This window comes from Bufo bufo, chromosome 3 (assembly GCF_905171765.1).
Source record: "Bufo bufo chromosome 3, aBufBuf1.1, whole genome shotgun sequence".
Taxonomy (NCBI): Eukaryota; Metazoa; Chordata; class Amphibia; order Anura; family Bufonidae; genus Bufo; species Bufo bufo.
Window position 1 is genome coordinate 224,449,844 of NC_053391.1, and position 20,543 is coordinate 224,470,386.

The 20,543-nt window shown below is 41.3% G+C and overlaps 1 protein-coding gene across 1 annotated transcript in view; it reads right to left on the bottom strand.

The window, feature by feature from the left end:
* NFASC (neurofascin) overlaps window positions 1-20,543 on the bottom strand; it is a 183,770-nt gene that overhangs the window by 81,239 nt on the left and 81,988 nt on the right. The window contains exons 13-20 of the mRNA XM_040423988.1: window positions 17,997-18,108; window positions 17,345-17,529; window positions 15,160-15,291; window positions 11,488-11,631; window positions 9,421-9,532; window positions 9,170-9,336; window positions 7,250-7,397; window positions 5,194-5,318 (exon numbers count right to left, since the gene is read on the bottom strand). Of these exons, the coding sequence (XP_040279922.1) occupies window positions 5,194-5,318; window positions 7,250-7,397; window positions 9,170-9,336; window positions 9,421-9,532; window positions 11,488-11,631; window positions 15,160-15,291; window positions 17,345-17,529; window positions 17,997-18,108 (1,125 nt within the window). The remainder of the gene's footprint in view (window positions 1-5,193; window positions 5,319-7,249; window positions 7,398-9,169; window positions 9,337-9,420; window positions 9,533-11,487; window positions 11,632-15,159; window positions 15,292-17,344; window positions 17,530-17,996; window positions 18,109-20,543) is intronic.

Genomic DNA, 20,543 nt, shown 5'->3' on the forward strand with positions numbered 1-20,543 from the left:
TCAAGATAGGTTCTAGGGCAGATTCATTATACGGCCTGAATTATACCCCCTTATTGAGTAAAGTGACTAGGGAACTGCGAGGATGGCAGAACCTGCCCCTGCCCCTATTGGGCAGAATCCATTTAGTCAAAATGATCAGCTTCTCCAGACTCCTTTATCCTCTCCAGACTTTGCCCTTGCTGATTAAGCATGTAGACATCTGTAGACTTCATGGTGAGGTGACACGCTTTATCTGGAAGGGAAAGAGACCACGTATAGGTCTGAGGAAGCTGATGGCCCTGAAACTGAAAGGGGGAATGAACATGCCGGATGTCAGGATATATAACCAGGCATGTCTTCTTAGACACATTATTGACTGGCTACGCCACACAAGTTTCCACTCTGATTATTCTTTGGAGAGGGAACTTTGCGCACCATGGGATCCCTGCACCCTATTACATACGGCTTTGAGAGCCCTACCCATGCATCTGCGGAATTCGATTATCTTCCGCCACACATGGGCAGCATGGAGAACTATTAGGAAGAGTCTACGACTGTGTCAGGGAGTCTCGAAATACTTACCTCTGTGGGGACATCCGGAATTTGAACAGGGAAGGAGGAATGCTTTATTTAAGGAATGGAAGCAGAAAGGAATACTGACGGCCCAGCAGTTGCTACACAAGAATGAGAATAGATGGTTATCATGTCAGGAGGTTAGGGATGCTTATCACCTGAGTCCTTTTCAAACTATCCAATACTCCCAGGTTAATAAATTCTTAACTGATAGGCTGAGGGATGTCTCTAAGGAAATTGTGACGAATGACTTTGATAAGATAGTAATGAAGGGTACAGGCCCGCAATCCATTTCTCTATTGTACTCCCAATTAAGGTTGATTTTGGGGGATGGACTACCACGTCTAGCTTTTCGCCCATGGGTTGGTATATTAGAGGACAACGAGGCAGGGGAGAAGATTCTTAAGGGCTGGTGGGCCATGAGGAATTCAGTCATAAATGAAGTTTGGAGGGACACACATTTCAGGATAATGCATAATGCTATTTACGCTTTTAACCTCCCGGCAGGCCCCAACAGGTTAGACAGGATTACTAGTTGTCCTAAGTGTAAGGTCATGCACACTGATCTATTTCATGGTCTTTGGTCGTGCCCCCGCATACAGGATCTGTGGAATCAGGTGGCACAAATATCTAAGGATAGTTGGAATTTGACGGTCCCGTTGAACCCTATGACCTTTCTCTTTCATTATTGGGAGGAGCTAAAGGATGGAGTCCTTCTGGAGCGGAGACTGCCGACCCTTTTCCATGCACTCTGTATGGTAACTAAGAGGAGCATTTTACAACATTGGCTCCGGCCTTCGGTCCCCTCAAGGGATGACATATTAACATGCCTTAAAGAACTACTGAATCTGGAGCGAGGGGATGTTATGAAACATAAGGAAGGAAAGGGAGGCAAATTTCTAAAGAGGTGGAGAGGCTTTCTGACACAGTTCTTCTCTGACTCAGATATTGAACACATCATGAGACCCTTCACTTTGACAAAATGGTATCTGGAGGAGCAGTTGAAAGGGTCGCTAGGCCGATTGGCACAATAACAGGTTTCCTACAAACACCCACATTGTTACTAATATGATGATATCATTGCTTTAAACCATGTCTGACGAAAGGTATGGCGATTGTTTTGGCAGGAGGATAGTTAGTTTTGAATAGGGGTAGGGGGGGGGGAGGGCAATTGAGTTTTCTCAGAGTGGGGGAGGGGGGGGTTATTTTGAAAGGTCAGGAAAATAATTGAAGTGAAGGACAACTTGTTTGGAGTCTCTACTGTATACATAGACATAAATGTCTGTTTTCTGAAAATATTTTGTAACAAATATGCAATGCTTCTGAATTGTACTTTGTATATGTCCTTACTTTTGAAAATAAAAAATTTTCTTGGAAAAAAAAAAAAACGTGCACTAGGTCTCATTCTATCGCAGGCCCTGTCCATAAGAGAAAGGCCCTCCCATAAACCAGTCCCAGTCCCTCTGGACCAGAAGGCTTCTGTAAGAGACCAGGACTAGCAGCTATACCTCAGCCAAAGCTGGAGAAGGGCCAATTGATACTCTTTCTTCCAACTGGCTGAGACCCCAGGTGTTGGCCAAGAGCCAAAGTCGAGGTCTGGCCTCTCACCCCTTAGACCTCAGGGGTAGCCCGTTAGGGTGCTGCACCACTGAAAACTCCTAGTGACAAACAAACATGTAAAGTGAACACACAGTGAACATAAAAATCAATAAGTGAATGCGTGCCAGCTACGGCCTGGAAATTTAGTCAGAATCATAAAAATTCCTCATATTATGCCAGGCTCGAAACCGACCAAAGAGAGGTTAGTGCAATCAAAATATGAGAAAGTCAAGTGCGTGCAAATGTGCCACCACTAGTCAGTTCAGGCACCCCAGGGTCATCATTCCTGGGACATTTCTGCACCTTGGGCTTTCAAACACCTCAGCCCATGGCTTCGATCCAGGGGCCCTTGGTCACCTACCATGTGGCTATAATGGTCAGAGGCGTACACCCTAGGGTCCTCTGTGTGGTTCTCAGCCCAATATCCCAATGTTCCGGTTCACCAGGACTGATAAGAACAGATACTACACTTGATCTTAACCAAAAGGCCGACTTATTGGCAATGCTCCATGGGAAAACAATATGCAAAGATGCTGAGTGCAATGTCTTGGATTCAGTTTAGGTAGGGCACTGGCTCTCTTTAAAGAGACCAGACCTGCCATTACCCTATCTAAGATGCATCCAAGGCATCGCACTCACCCAGCCAGAGTCATACTATATACTAATGCGGGGCAAGCACACTGAAACAGCTGTCTATGGATGGATATTTGGTTAGGCTATTTTCTCTTGTCATGTCCCAAGGCTTGTTAAAAAGTCAGATTTTTGACTCATTGGGAGCCACTTCCACAAAATGGTGCTAGGAAGATGGTTCTCTTTCCTTGGGAGATGCCTTGTTGCATAATGTTCTCCCAGGAGACAAAGCTCTCTCCCCATCAACAGTACGTACACACTTGACCAGACAAGCATGTATATGTAATGCTCGTTCATTGGGTAATAGATCATTTGTGCATAAACAAAAATCATTGTTTGTCGTTGGCAGTTCATGCTGTCTAAACACACTCTGCTGCTGGCAAAGGAGTCTGTATGGGTAGGAGCGAAGGCATTAGAGATCGCTTCTCCCCATACTTTTGAGGAGATTGCGGCATGTAAATGCTGCTATCTCCTTCACTAATGAGCAGGCGATTGCTGGGAAGGAACACTTCCCTCCCTGACAATCGCCTGTTGTATTGTCCCAGCTAAAGGGACCTTAAGAGACCATGTACAGCACTTTCCAATCTTTATGAAGAAGAAACGACTTTCTATGTGGACATTCTAGTGAGTAAAGCTAAACGTTTATGTAATGATATACTGTATTTGTGCAGTGATATATGTGAGCATCTTGCATATAAAAGTGACAATATATAAAAGCTGCATATAAGCACGTTAGGTAAACATGGTAAGTGTTCAAAAAAGTTCTCAGATAGTCCAATATAGAAGAATAAACTTTTCAATCCAATTATGTTCTTTCAATTGTTCTTTATTTTACGACCACAACTCTCCCTCTGCTGATTTACTATTTGCTAAAGGGAATGCATTGCCAATTATAGACTTGGTGGCTTGGAATGCAGGATTTTAGGATTTATTTTTTTAAATAAATAGCGACATAGAAAATAAAAAAATCACTAAAAACTTTTACTGCCACAAACTAATAGATAGCATAAACTTAGGCATTGTAAAATGTGCCAGATTTATCATACAACCTCAGTCACTGTGATAAATCTAGCACATTTTTGGACTGCTTGGCCCCAATTTACCCTGTCTAACGAATAGTAAATCTAGGTCTATGTGTTTAACATAAAAACTGGATTTAATTCAGTAGGTAATTTTCTGAAGCCAGATTCCTTATTACTAAGCTGTGTAATGACTGCTGCAGCTAATTGCCAATCTTTGCGGTGATGATCCACAGTAACATCACCATGCCAAGCAGCCACTGCCTGATGTGCTCATGTGTTTAGTCTTCCTGGTAAACACAGACTATGCCACAGGGGTGGAGGATACAAGAATATGCTGGTGTGGAAACAAAGAAAAATTGTAAAGGTAAATAATGTGAAAAGTTTATTGGGATAAAGGAAAACTCGGATACGGCAGGCGGCAGTCTAAACAACAGGGGGACATCCACATGTGATTTTTCCTCGTTTGGGGAATCCACAGTTCCTCCATAACGGACTGCCCTATCATGGCATCGATCAGGACACAGTAATTATATCTAACCATATCTAACTATTCACTGTATTTCATCCTGATGTTAATCATTATAATTCTTATCCTATAACCGACCCCCTGACGAACCAGAAGTGGGGAAACGCGTCGGGGTAAAAATATATATATAAAAATTAACGGACATCATCTGTAATAAATTCCAACTGTACAGGGCTGTACAGGGCTAGACAGGGTAGGCACGGGGACAGGGTGATCCCACCATCAGGGTTCATCCCTGGGCAGAGGATTATCTTAGGGCGGGTACAGGGAAAGAATCATCCCGAATACCCACATCAATGTGCCCTATTCTCTACCCGACCCCAAGCCTAAAAGTCACTAATGCCACGGGAATTCCTTACACATCTGTCTATTTATCTTTTTTTTTGTCTCACCAATTCACGGTGGTAGCTGGGCAACATCTTGTCCTATTATTTGTTTTGGATATCCAGTTATCAAAGGGTGTCTATATTTATGCTTTTTAAATAAAACTAATAAAAGCGAATTTTAAAAGGGTCCACTCCAGGTTAAAAACTCACGTATATGGACACTTATAATATATGTAATTCTTTAAGATAAAGGAAAACTGGCTTTTGTTACCCATTGCAACCAATCATATTCCACCTTTCATTTTTCAGAGCTCCATTGGAAAAATGAAAGGTGGAATCTGATTGGTTGCTATAGACAAGTAAGCCAGTTTTCCTTTACACCAATTTGATAAATCTCCCTCATTGTTTCTCTAATTTAATACATTTTATAGCTCTTATAAACATGCCTTTACTCAAGACACCAGTATCTTCTGTTTGGTATCAATCCTATTAATGTACGAATGCCATTACCAAAACCAGTTGTAAGAAATGTAAGTACCTTGAATGGTGAGATAGGCTTTAGCAAAGTCCTGATCCAACTCTGTTTTGGCCACACAGGTGTATGCGCCTTGGTCCCTCTCTGCTACCCCAAAAATAATGAGAGCATCATCCTCTTTCTTCATTCTAGAATTAAAAAGAGACATAAACAGAGCTGTGTGTGAGGGTGGTATACAAGACGCACAGCAGTGCTGGTCACTTACAGGGGTCAGTCAGAGTGTAGACATCATTAAAGCTGGCCATACACATTAGACAGATGTTGGTTGATGGTTGAACAGCAGTTGAACAAACAAACATACTGTACATGAATGTTCCTTTCACAGACACGGCCATACATACGTTCAATGAAACTGGGCGATGGACAAAAGATCTTTCGGGGAACATTCTTTTAAAGAATGATCTTTCATCCAACTTATGGATGAAAATATTAAACGCGGCCGACTTCTTTTCAGACGATAATGATCTGTCATTGGTCAGCTAAAAGGATCGTTTGTTGTTAGATTTCAGCCGACGAACGCCAGTTTCAGTTGAAATTGTCTGTTTTGATCAACTTTAGACTTCAAAACTAAATACTCATTTACATAAGTGCTGGGAAAAGGCGACAGCAACCGGAGGAAACACAATGGGAATAGTTTGTATCTGTCAACAAAATTATATTTACAAAATAAAGTGCAAGTGCTACATATAACAAAATAGTGTATGACCAGGACAAGAATCAATTACCCATAATGTGTCGCCTCCGGGATGGCACCAGTGACACATTATGGGTAATTGATTCTTGTCCTGGTCATACACTATTTTGTTATATGTAGCACTTGCACTTTATTTTGTAAATATCATTTTGTGGACGGATATGGACTATTCCCATTGTATTTCCTCCTGTTGATGTCGCCTTTTCCCTGCAGTTATACCTGTTTTTTAAATTATGTAATTATTTATTTGTATTGAATTAATAAACAATGATACTGTTTTCAAGCGGTCTGGCAATTTCAATGTAGGTTTTACGTTTCTGTGTCTGCCATAGGCTTGTATGCATTTGTGCAAATGGGTGATAAAGTAATATGAAATTTATACATTAAGCTGAGCCTCTTAACTTTTTTTTTTTGGTTTTGTATATCAGCCTGTGTAAACGGGCCCTAACTCAAACTGGCTTTCAGTAGTTAAAAAAATGGACACCGTGAGATAAGATGGTTACTAGAAGCAGACATAGCTGGTGTTAGATTTTCATAAAGTTCTTGGTAGTATATGGCTTAAGTAAAGCAGAGAATTGCATAAATGATAATTGTCAAAAAAAAATAAAAAATATTCATTACATTTACTATCTGTTCCAGCCCACACTCCTCTAACATGGCTGCAAGATTACAGACGTGGCAATCTGTTGTAGTCTGTGCAAGTTTCTTTATAACTGGAGAACCTTCCTAAGACCACATTCACATTTGTGTATTTAGGTCAGTTTTGTGCATCAGCATTTGTAAGCAGAACAAAACAGAAGTGGGTCCAAAATAGATGAGAGGTGGAGATCTTTGCATTGTGCCTTTTCTCTATTTATGTTTCTCCCCCAGTTTCGGCTTCCAAATACTCGTCCAAAATACTGACCAGGATACTGAAGCATGGAAGAGGTCCCTAAGAGGACCCTTGATTATTCGTAACAAGCCTGTTTTAGCGAATAATTGTATTTCCCTTAACATAATAATTCCGGAGCATTTTTCCTTATAAACATGGCTTGCATCATTCCTGTTACCAGATCGATAACTGGGATTTATCAGCTGGGAGTGTTTCCCTATACAAACTGACACAGTCCAGCCAGTGGTAACAGTGATTATCAGACTGTGTAAGGTCCGATAACCCCTTAAAAGGGAACCTGACACCACGATCTTTGACCGTTATCTGCAGTAATACATGAGTAGTGTTGCATGCAAGGAGTCCAGATCACTTATTTTTTTTTCTCCTACTGCCTCTTATGTGCAGTACTACTAATACATTACTCCAGATAATAGTCCAAGATCATGGTGACAGATTCCCTTTAAGGCAATTCAGTGTTTTATAATCCTACTCACCTGCTGCTGATGTACAGCTGTGTATCATCCTTCATCCATATTACTGTTAATCTCAGGGATAAATCACTCCTTACTCTACAGTCCAAGCGCACTGTGGTGCCTCGTCTAGCTATCTGATCTTCTGGCCCCTTAATTATACGGGTAGCCTCTGCAGATGGAAACGTGGAAACATGAAAACTTTTGAAATTACTTTTAACTTCATTAACATATTTTTGGTCTGCATCTGATTCACATTTTTTGCGGGTCGGATGCAGACCCTTTCATTTCAATGGGGCTGCAAAAGATGCGGAAAGCACACCCGTATGTCCTTTTCGTGCCCCCGCCAAAAAAATGCGGAACACACACGGCTGCTATTCGCGTTTTGGTGGTCACACAGCTTCTCAAGAACAAATATACGAAGAAATAGATTTAAAAAACTTGACAGCAAACTGTATCTACTGATGAATTTAATTTGAGAGGGAAAAGTGTTAAGCTGAATATTTTTGTGGATTTGGTCATACTTTTTATCATTCATATAGTATTATGATACGTGTATTTATAACAGTCTAAGTGCATATTTATCGCAAAAAATGATTTTAGATGTTTCCGTGTCCTGATGTACTCATATGTATGTGTACACATCAGCTCCAAGAAAGCCATCATGAAGGACAGACCATCATGAAATACATCTTCTTTAAGGTGCAAAAAAAAAATCATCCTACGTTTACATAGATATACATCAAGGGTTAAAAAGAATTAAAGGGGGTTATCCAAAGCTGTAACCCCCCTCGCCGCCACAATGCACAGGCCCCTCATACAGACAATACTTACCTGGCCTCCATGGCCGTTGTTGCATCTCTCAGTTGTGTAGATCACAACATCCGGCGACGGGGGGTGCAGCCAATAGCGGGCTGTGACGGTGACTCGCTCCATTTGTGTCACACGTGACACAAGGGGGAAGGTCACTGTGCAGCCTGCTATTGGTTGCACCCCCTAGGTTTACAGCTTTGGATAACCCCTTTAACACAGGACTAGGTAGACAAAGAGGGCCACCAGGTGGAAGAAAAGCCGCAGACATAATAGAAGCCAGCAGATAAAAAAATTATCAAACTGAGTTATAAAAACCCAGTAAAAATCCTAAGGGCATATATAGAAAACACACAATAAACAGCCAGCAGCCGTAATCATGAAGCATAGCCACAGTGGACAAACAGATCAAGTTCAAACCACATGATAAATATAGGAACAGCAATGAGCCTTATATGATGACAACCAGGGGATCCACTGTGCCCGATGTACATCGCTTGGAAGCTTCCTCTGGAGAACGTCATTAGTTTTGTCTATGGTGGCTGCTGGCTGTTTAATATAAGTTTCTATATTCACCCTGGGAAACATGATCCGTGTGTCGGCTGCATCTCCTGGGACAACTTTGGCATCCCTGACCAGAACTGACTGTATCATAGTGATTTATGATACAGTCAGTTTGTATCTTATCACGAGGCTACTGCAGGGTACTCACATGGTGATGCCCTGTATTCTACTGGTTCTGCATACCTCAGTTTGATTCCATTAAGGCTGCTGGCAGTTTGCCGTTACACTTTTTTTCCACCAGATGTCCCCCTTGCTGTGGACTCTTAGGCCCGAAATTATTAAGGCCCAGCGTGTCCTACACAGATCTTGATATCCCCTGCACCACCGGAGGATGCATTTACTTTATGAGAAGGCGAAGGTCAAATGGCATTTAAAAAAAATAAATCACAAAACCAGGCTCTACTAATTTTTTATGCCAAAAACAAAGCATAGGGGAATGATAAATCTCCCTCTCTAGGGTTTATCTATGTATACTGGTAAGAATACAGTATAAAAAAAAAGACAAGGTACACAAGTACAGAAACAATTTTGAGTTCAATAGCATTTCATTTTATTTTTGCATTTATCTACCTTTGATCTCCAGCCGTACAGTATTTTCAGCATTTCCAAGGATGTTGGTGGCTACGCAGGTGTATTTGCCCTGATCCTCTTTCCTTACAACACTAATCTCTAGGGTACCATTCTCGTGTACCCGGTAATTTCCTCCATCCAGGTTACTGCCCTGTCCATTCTTAAACCTGCACACATAAGGGCACAGAAATGTAATGTTAATTCATCCTGTAACAGCAATGCTATACAAATCTAACAGAAGCCGTTCTTACCACCGAAGTGTGGGAATAGGAGAGCCAAAGAACGGACAGTCTAGTTGAGTCCTGTTGTACTCAATTACTCTTATAAGTTGATTCCGAGGGCCCAGAACTCGTGAGGGAACATCTTAAGTGGGAATATAGAAGGCAAACATCAGAATCATCAATGCAGAAACAAAGCTTGGGTCAGGCAGCACTTCCTCAATTTCTTGTCGCACTTCTAAGTGGTGTACCTCCGATACACCATAGACTATTCACATACGAGGAAAGAATGGGTCAGCACACCAAATTAAAGATGAAAAATCCATCCACCAGTGTTCCCAACCAAAAGTTTACTGTAATACTGCCTGACAAAGGGTTTATAAAAGAAATGCTACTATATCACATGGCTGTTACACAGTGGTGCTGATGGTAACATGGATTCATACAATGGTGATATTAATTGAATACATGAAACACAGCTCATAATAATACACTGACATTTACGCTAAACCAACCAGAAGGTAGACAAGTGAAGAATAAATATGTTAAAGGGGTGAATCATGCTTTTAAAAAATTGGCAGGGAGCATGGGGCTGTGTAAAATGAACTATAAAACTCTATATTAACCATAAAAACCTCTCACCTCCTGCACCACCACTCCAATCCTCACTGGACCTATAGTGATGGCCTCATGTTCATCATTCACTTGATCGCTGCGGTCAATCACTTACCTCAGAGGTCACATGAATGGTGATTGACATTGGAATAATGAACAGCATGCGCAGGCACAGCAGGAATCAGAGCAGCAGGAACTAGAAGGGCAGGCCGAGCATTGAAAAGGTAAGGGTTTAAAAAAATATAATTATTTACAGAGCCCCCTGCTCCCTGCTTAAATGTGACCCCTTTAGAGACCAATTCAAGCAGTATGTACTCATGTCATGATGCAGTCACTTATACGAGTACAGTATTGGGTGCCACATCCGCATAATTTACTGTCAAAGAGCTAAATTCACTTTCCTCTCCCCTGAATAAGTCTCCATATGTATGTAGAGAAGCGGCAACCCCTTCGGCCATCAAAAAATAGCATCCATAGCAGATGTACCAATTTAAGCCCACAACTTATACCCAATGACGACTACAGCTGAGGTAACATTCACTGGCCCCAACACAGTCCAGGTTTCCATAACAACCCAGCCATTTTTCTTCACTGCTGTAGGTCAGCTTTAGGCTAGCGCTACACGACGACAATAAGTCGCACGACACATAGGGCACAGCTACACTGCTACATGTGTCCAATGTCGAGCGACAATTTTTATTATGATAGTCTATGGTGTTGCACTGCGACATGTGACATGCTGCAACTGCGACGCCACTGTCCAAATAGATTTTTTTGCAACTGTCAAAGTCGCAGCATGTGAAATGTCGCAGTGCGACACCATAGCCTATCATTATAAAGATTGTTGAGAGAAAATGTCGCGCAACACATGTCGTGTAGCCCTAGCATTAAAGGGGCAGGGCGCTGTGGAGGTCACTGTTAAGGGGCAGGCCGTTGTGGAGGTCACTGTTAAAGGGGCGGACACTGTGGAGGTCACTGTTAAGGGGGCAGGGGCCACTATTAAAGGGGCAACTGCTGTGGAGGTCACTGTTAAGGCAGCAGGGTACTGTATAGGTCACTGTTAAGGGGGCGGGCCCCTGAGGAGGTTACTGTCAAGGGAGTGGAGTGCTGTGAAACTCACTGTTAAAGGGGCGGGCTGCTGTGAAGGTCAAAGTTAAGGGGATAAGTTGCTGTGGAGGTGCCATTTTAAAGTGGCAGAGCCCTGTGGGGGGGGGGGGGGGGGGGTTAGTGTTAAGGGGTGGAGGACTGTGGAATTCACTGTTAAAGGGGCGGGGTGCTGTAGAGGTCACTGTTTATGGGGGATACTGTCGATATCTTTTAACGACACACACAAACATTAAATGAAATAGATGAAATATACCCGAGCAAAGTCGGGTCCTTCTGCTAGTTTTATAAAAAGGTTCACTTAGAACTCTTAGGTTTAAGACAGATTTGTCAACCACAAGCCATAACACAAATGAAAATATTGTATCCAAGTCATTTTACCTAGGATGTTGATGAAGGCATTAGCCAACAGATAGCCATGGGCATTGGATGCGTTGCACTGAAACACTGCGCTGTTTCCGCTCTGCACTTCACGGAAGATGATCGTGTCACCAGCAACTTCAAAATTAGGGTTTGGATCTGTTACTACAGGATAGATGAAGGAAATGAAATGATCAATGTGTTGCCAAATTACAAATAAAAATAATATACAGTACAGACCAAAAGTTTGGACACACCTTCTCATTCAAAGAGTTTTCTTTATTTTCATGACTATGAAGGCATCAAAATTATGAATTAACACATGTGGAATTATATACATAACAAACAAGTGTGAAACAACTGAAAATATGTCATATTTTAGGTTCTTCAAAGTAGCCACCTTTTGCTTTGATTACTGCTTTGCACACTCTTGGCATTCTCTTGATGAGCTTCAAGAGGTAGTCCCCTGAAATGGTCTTCCAACAGTCTTGAAGGAGTTCCCAGAGATTCTTAGCACTTGTTGGCCCTTTTGCCTTCACTCTGCGGTCCAGCTCACCCCAAACCATCTCGATTGGGTTCAGGTCCGGTGACTGTGGAGGCCAGGTCATATGGCGCAGCACCCCATCACTCTCCTTCATGGTCAAATAGCCCTTACTTTCAACGTTTTCCCAATTTTTCGGCTGACTGACTGACCTTCATTTCTTAAAGTAATGATGGCCACTCGTTTTTCTTTACTTAGCTGCTTTTTTCTTGCCATAATACAAATTCTAACAGTCTATTCAGTAGGACTATCAGCTGTGTATCCACCTGACTTCTCCTTAACGCAACTGATGGTCCCAACCCCATTTATAAGGCAAGAAATCCCACTTATTAAACCTGACAGGGCACACCTGTGAAGTGAAAACCATTTCAGGGGACTACCTCTTGAAGCTCATCAAGAGAATGCCAAGAGTGTGCAAAGCAGTAATCAAAGCAAAAGGTGGCTACTTTAAAGAACCTAGAATATGACATATTTTCAGTTGTTTCACACTTGTTTGTTATGTATATAATTCCACATGTGTTAATTCATAGTTTTGATGCCTTCAGTGTGAATCTACAATTTTCATAGTCATGAAAATAAAGAAAACTCTTTGAATGAGAAGGTGTGTCCAAACTTTTGGTCTGTACTGTATATATTAAGCCTACTAATACAATGTAATATGTGGATGGCTGGATCAGGTATTAGGAACTTATTACACAGCTCAACATTGAAGAATACAACATTTTTGAAACTGTTCATGGGTGTTTGTGAAAAAAAATTACTTTGAGTGATTACATTTTGCTATTTGCTTTAAAGGGATTCTGTCACCTCTTTTTACCCTATAGAGATGCGGACATGCACGGCTAGATTGCCGCTAGCATGTCCGCAATATACCTGTCCCATAGCTCTGAGTGGTTTTATTTCTGTTACAAAAAATGATTTTATATATATGTAAATCAGCCTGGTAAGGAGCCCAAGGGGCTGTACTAACCGTTCCGGAGCCCAGCCACGCCAGGCTGATTTACATATACAGTACAGACCAAAAGTTTGGACACACCTTCTCATTCAAAGAGTTTTCTTTATATTCATGACTATGAAAATTGTAGATTCACACTGAAGGCATCAAAACTATGAATTAACACATGTGGAATTATATACATAACAAACAAGTGTGAAACAACTGAAAATATGTCATATTCTAGGTTCTTCAAAGTAGCCACCTTTTGCTTTGATTACTGCTTTGCACACTTTTGGCATTCTCTTGATGAGCTTCAAGAGGTAGTCCCCTGAAATGGTTTTCACTTCACAGGTGTGCCCTGTCAGGTTTAATAAGTGTGATTTCTTGCCTTATAAATGGGGTTGGGACCATCAGTTGAGGAGAAGTCAGGTGGATACACAGCTGATAGTCCTACTGAGTAGACTGTTAGAATTTGTATTATGGCAAGAAAAAAGCAGCTAAGTAAAGAAAAACTAGTGGCCATCATTACTTTAAGAAATGAAGGTCCGTCAGTCAGTCAGCCGAAAAACTGGGAAAACTTTGAAAGTAAGGGCTATTTGACCATGAAGGAGAGTGATGGGGTGCTGCGCCAGATGACCTGGCCTCCACAGTCACCGGACCTGAACCCAATGGTTTGGGGTGAGCTGGACCGTAGAGTGAAGGCAAAAGGGCCAACAAGTGCTAAGCATCTCTGGGAACTCCTTCAAGACTGTTGGAAGACCATTTCAGGGGACTACCTCTTGAAGCTCATCAAGAGAATGCCAAGAGTGTGCAAAGCAGTAATCAAAGCAAAAGGTGGCTACTTTGAAGAACCTAGAATATGACATATTTTCAGTTGTTTCACACTTGTTTGTTATGTATATAATTCCACATGTGTTAATTCATAGTTTTGATGCCTTCATAGTCATGAAAATAAAGAAAACTCTTTGAATGAGAAGGTGTGTCCAAACTTTTAGTCTGTACTGTATATAAAATCATTTTTTTTAACAGAAATAAAACCACTCAGAAATATGGGACAGGAATATTGCGGACATGCTAGCGGCGATCTAGCCGTGGATGTCCACATCTCTATAGGGTAAAAAGAGGTGACAGAATCCCTTTAAGTACCCTGGACAGTGCAAAAAAGTCTCATTCCCATTACAGTTTCATCACTGGACCACAAGAGGGCACTAACAGTACAAATTAGTACAGCTTTTATTATGACTCCTAGCCTGACTGTGAAGCAGTGGGATGAGAAGGTCAGCAGTCCTATTGGGTCAGTTATAATGCACTTCAGGATGAGGTTCAAGGAGGGATCAAACCCTATACAATGAGTTACTAGTGATCAATATTACTGTGGTATTAGTATGCTATGTTTCACTAATAGGATAAAGGAACTATCCCACCGGCTATAAACCCCCTCGGTGGCAATTTTTTTTATTGCATTTTAATAACTTTGGGCTAAAAATCTGTAATCTTAGTTTTACACTCCTGTGTCAGCTATATGTATAGCCATTATCTCTGAACTCCTGACGGTGCATAAACACTCATTTAAGCCATATTCTATATCAATAGAATATGAATTTAGCTATAAGAGTGTTTATGAGCTGTCAGGAAATCAGAGATAAGGCTTCACAGTGTAAAACTGTCGGGCAGATTATCTGGGATGATCTTTTGTACGAATACTCGTTCCTGATATTCTGTCCATGTAAAGGTGCCACTGATACCCCAATGATCAAGTGAAAAGCTCCTTCATCAGGTGAAACAATCATTCATGTAGACACCTAAATGACTGTTTGTGGGCAGAAGATCGTGCAGTCTCAACAGCACACTACTACCCAGAAACAATGAATCTGTATGGGAATGAGCGATGGCAGTAGCCATCATTTATCCCTATACAGTTGAGGGATCGCTGCATGTAAATGCAGCTTTCACCTCTACGGATGAGCAGTTGTTGGGAAGGAACGATTCCTTCCCGACAATTGCCTGCTCCATTTGGCTGTGTAAGCTGGCCTTAAGATACTGTGCAGATAGGATGAAGTTTAACCATGCAGTACAAAAAAAAAGTTATTTTGATGCCATATCATGCGGCACTGGCATCAGTATTGTGGACATGGCCAGCCTACCTATATCTGTCACATAATAAACTGACCAAATTATAAAGGTCACCAACACATACCACCCCCACCCCCCCTACCTGATAACGGCTCTCCATTCGTCATCCATTGAACAGTAGGTTTAGGATTGCCATTGGCACGACACACCAATCGACCATTTTCTCCAGGAGCTAAGATCAAGTCCTTAGGTTTATCCAACCAAAAAGGTGCCGCTGCCAGTACAAACAGATGTGAGAAACTGCAGACTATGCAAATACCTTATGTCTGTACCAGTCTAAGGTCATTCTATTTCTGTGCTCACTTCTAAATGTCTATTATGCCTGTATTTTCTGCATGTACTATAGTGTGCCTATACTCTGATGACATTATCTATAGTGTGCCCTGTAAATCTGATGGCATTATCCCACAAAGAGCATTCATCACCCATCCACTGGATAGATGATAAATGTCAAATTGTTGGAGGTCTAATCGCCAGGATCCCCAGTGGGCAGACAGTTATCATCCAATGTGTGGGTAGGTGATTATTGCTATTCGTGGGATAACACCTTTAATTTTGAGTATAAAGGGAGGAGAGAACATAGTGTGGCTCAACATACAAGATTTGTAAAGCATTTTATGTAAATTTTAAAGAGGTTCTTCAGGATCTTGATAATGATGGCCTATCCTCAGGATAGGTGATCGATATCAGATCAGTAGGGGTCCAACAGCCTACACTTCTGCCAATCAGCTGTGTGAAGAGGCTTTTAGTGCTTAGACCTCTTTCTAGGCCATGTGATGTCACATTCATGGGTCACATGGCCTAGGCGCAGCTCAGTCATTTAGGTGACAAAGCACAGCCGCTGTACAATGTACTGCACTGTGCTTGGTAAGCTGTGAGGAGGCCGGGTGAGCGCTGTGGCCTTCCTGAAACAGCAAATCGGGGGTGCCTGGTGTCAGACCCCTCTGGATCTCCCATTCATGACATATCCTGAGGACAGGCCATCAATATGAAAATCCTAGAGAATCCCTTTAAAGTTTCTCAATACTGTATGTACTAAGGGGGTCATTTACTATACAGAAATTCTGGCGCAGATTGTGGCGCAAAAGTTATTTGCGCCACAATCTGCGGCTTTTCCCCGCTCACGTCAGGTCTAAAAAAATGGGCATGACAGGGACGGGCCGGCTAGCTTACATTTAGACTGGCACTGAATACACAAAAGCTATGTTGAGGCCTGCTCCTCTTCATAACTTTGACGGATCCACTGCCAGCTATAGTGGTTATTAAAACCAGCGTCTAAAACGCTGGTCTTAATAAATGACCCCTAAATGTCTATATATATGTACTAATTACATATCTGTTACAGATAACCACACAATGGTGAGAGCTGTGTAGTTCCATTGCTGATGCTATTCTGAAACAGCTGATCAGTTGGGGTGCAGCTATTGCTCCTTATCCTTAGGTTAGCTTTATCCCGATGAAAGGCTATCAATATTCAAATCCTGGAAAACCCCTTTAAGGGTCCATTCACACGTCCGCAAAATGGGTCTGCATCCGTTCCGCAATTTTGCAGAACTAGTGCAGACCCATTCATTTTCAATGGGGCCGGAATGTGCTGTCCGCATCTGCATTTGCGGATCCACACTTCTGGATCCGCAAAAAAATAGAACATGCCCTATTCTTGTCTGCAATTGCGACAAAAAAAGGCATTTTTTATGTTAGTGCCAGCGATGTGCAGTCCGCAAAATGCAGAACGCACATTGCCGGTGTACGTGTTTTGCGGATACAGACGTGTGAATGGACCCTAAGCTTGCAGATTTATATAACGCTATATGTACTATGTACTTAACCACTTCACACACACATTTCACTGAACTGGATCTTCATATTCATGTGTATCTTGTAAAGCTAGGCAACCCTGAAACACATTAACAAACAGTAACTTTCTACTCTGTGTTTTCTACTTCTCACCATAACAAATGCTTTGTGAAATGCACCATAAAGGGGGTTTTATGGGACTTAGAAATTGATAAACTAATCTTAGGATAGGTTATCAATAACAGATCTTGACACCTCTGCCGATCAGCTGTATTTAACCGTTGACACTGGAGACTATATAGTGGACATGGCCAGAAGAAGAAGGTTCTGTCCACGGTATAGTGGCTGTGCCAGCTTACCACAGCTCCCATACACGTGAGGATAGGTCATCAATGTCTAAGTCCCTAAAAACCCCTTTAATATGTGGGATTATCTTGCTTAAAAAGTGAATCCATGACTGTGGTTCCTACCCTTCACTCGAACAGTGATGGTGTGCCTTATACTGCCCATCCTGTTAGACGCTTGACAAAAATACTCTCCACTGTCTTCCTCTGACACTCGTGAAATACGAAGAGTTTTGTTGAAGTTCTCAAACTTGAGTTTTTGGCTTGGCAACTCCCCTCCCTTCTTGTACCACATGATTTCTGGAGTTGGTCTTACGAAATAAAATAAAAAATAGATAATATTAATAAGTAAAGATAATTTAAAAAATAAAACCATTCACTCTCCGTCTGTAAAGGTGTTCTTACTATAGTATTGATACATGTGTATTGATGCAGTGTTCTGGAAAGGTGGCGCATTTTAAAAATGTAATGTGTGTCACATCACGGATGACGTGTACTAATTTTTATATGTATGACATATATGACAGATTTAAAAATATGCAGTGGTAAATTGTAAAGCCACATTTTGTGGCACAAAATACCGCTGTGCATAACTGCACAGGTATACGGTAATTGCGGTTAATTAATTACTTAGTTGCATTAAGTCGTACAGATGCAATGTGTGTATTACAAAGAATTATGCACAATAATCTCTAGATTCTAGACATTCTAGATGAGGAAGAAGTGGACAGGGACACCAAATATACAGGATATGAATCATCACCATTACAGTACTTACACTCCAGAGGCAATGCATTCAAGCAGGAGATCTTCATCCCGTAACACCAGCTTAGTGCTAGAAGTGCCCGTAGGCAGCAAGAACGTTGGAGTTCTCTCTGATACTCCACGGGCTAATCAGAAGAAATGACCATGATCAAGTAAGTTGTAGCATATGCATATAACGTGACCATTATACAAAAGTAGAGCTAATCTCTACTATACACTACTTTATCTAAAGTAGCAATTTCAAGATGTCCCAAAACGTATCCCTCCTGTCCACTGCTGCATATTTCTGTTTTAACCCATTACCAATAAATAATTCCTATTATTTTTTAGACAGATAAAGAACCAGGACTGCAAAGGTATCCGTGTTATGTGATCCATATGTCCAAAGCAAATGTTTATCCCTCTATTTTACTTGAATAAAATGCTGCTTTAGTTCATGTCCCACTGGAAATCAACCGTTTTAGTCTCTGGAGATGTTCATTCTGCTACTGGAGGCACCTGCTGTCCGTTTAAGGATCTATTTACAGGCCTCAAGGGACTTCCTGTGGGTCTGGAGAATAGCGTTAGTCAATTACTTGTTAATTAGAGAGAAACCATCAGCAGGTTTATTATATGAACATCTCATGCCTGCGCCTCAGTGTTCATCACTTCATCCACTTGTCTTCCGAGGCCACAAATATGTATTAGATTCAGTGATAGCTTTATAATTAAATGGAAAGAAGACAGAAACTAAAAGACTACAAATGGGGTAATAAAATCTATAAAACACATACACAAACTTCTTGTTATAAAAAAATATATACTGTAAATTACAACCAAAATAATGTGTTTGCACTTAGAAAATTTTCAGTCTTAGATATATTTGGGGTTTCTTTATCATATGTTTTCCTACCAATGCAGTGAATTTTAATTTTTTTTCCATTTTACAAGACTGTACAAATTAAACTTGAGCTTGAACTCACATTTTTTTGCAGTGTAAGGAAGCACAGTAGTGCTTATAGTTATCATATGACAAACTAGACTAAATGTATTAGAAAAAGCATTATAATAGCAATGCTTGGCATTGCTTGCTTGACAAGACTGGATTTGGTTTAATGCCATACCCAAGTACAAAATAGAAACATAGAATGTGTCGGCAGATAAGAACCATTTGGCCCATCTAGTCTGCCCAATATACTGAATACTATGGATAGCCCCTGGCCCTATCTTATATGAAGGATGGCCTTATGCCTATCCTATGCATGCTTAAACTCCTCCACTGTATTTGCAGCTACCACTTCTGCAGAAAGGCTATTCCATGCATCCACTACTCTCTCAGTAAAGTAATACTTCCTGATATTACTTTTAACCCTTTGCCCCTCTAATTTAAAACTATGTCCTCTTGTAGCAGTTTTTCTTCTTTTAAATATTCTCTCCCTTCAATGTCATTTTAGCTATTTCCTCAACTAGTAGATCATCTAATTCTTTGACTTGGCTAGGTGGTCTATATATCACACCTACACAAGTTACCTTATGATTATCAAGCTGCAAGGTAACCCAAACTGACTCTAAATTGTTCTCGCTAACTTGTATCAAATTAGATTTTATGCTATCTTTCACATACAGGGCCACCCCTCCCCCTTCTTGCCTTCTCTGTCTTTCCTGTATAGAGAGAACCCTGGTATTGTTATATCCCAGTCATTACTCCCCTTGACAAATGTTCTTAAAGGGGTTGTCTGGTCTTTACTAAGTGATTGCCTATCACAGGATAGGCCATCACTAACTGATAGGGGGAGTCCAAAAATTTGCACCTTCACTGAGACAGACTAGTTGGCAACAACATGACATCATTTAAAGGAAAGTCAGAAAATTACCTAATATTTAATCCAAGCGGGTCACCTACGAGCAAATAAACGCCACTTTTGTGACATATATCTGGCGCAGAATCTGTCGCACACCATGGTGCGGCAGAATCTGCAACTTCTTACCCACTCATGCCAGGTCTAAAAAAGTGGTGGTGGTGTGGGCAGGGAAGGGCACAGGCTGGTTTATGCGTAGAAAATGGTCTAAATGTAAGACAGCAAGAAAGCTGTCTTAAATTTAGGATCGGTGCTGGATGCGCCGAAGTTATGTAGAGGCACAGGCCTCTACATTACTTTGGCGCATCCACATGCCCTTCTACATAACTTCGGCGATCCACCGCCAGCTATAGGGATTATTAAGACCAGTGTCTTAAACACAGATCTTAATAAATGTGCCCCCAAGTTTTTGCATTAAACATATGTTTTTAAAAATGTTGGCGTTATATATATTTTAACTTTCCATATACCTATATCTTGCAGTTTTCACTCTGGCCACTAAGCCTCATAATAGGCTGACACTTCCTGTTCTGTAGAGATCACATCACTATTAGAAGCCTGAAGGCAAATAGCAAAGTCGACCACTGACAATAGGTAATGATTAGAGCTCACATCATCTCCCAACCTGCACAATGATCTCTGCACAGGTCACTAAGCATGCCTAGAGCACTCTCCCATAGAAGCCAATGATTCCCCCCCCCCCCCCCAGTCTGTAGGTACCT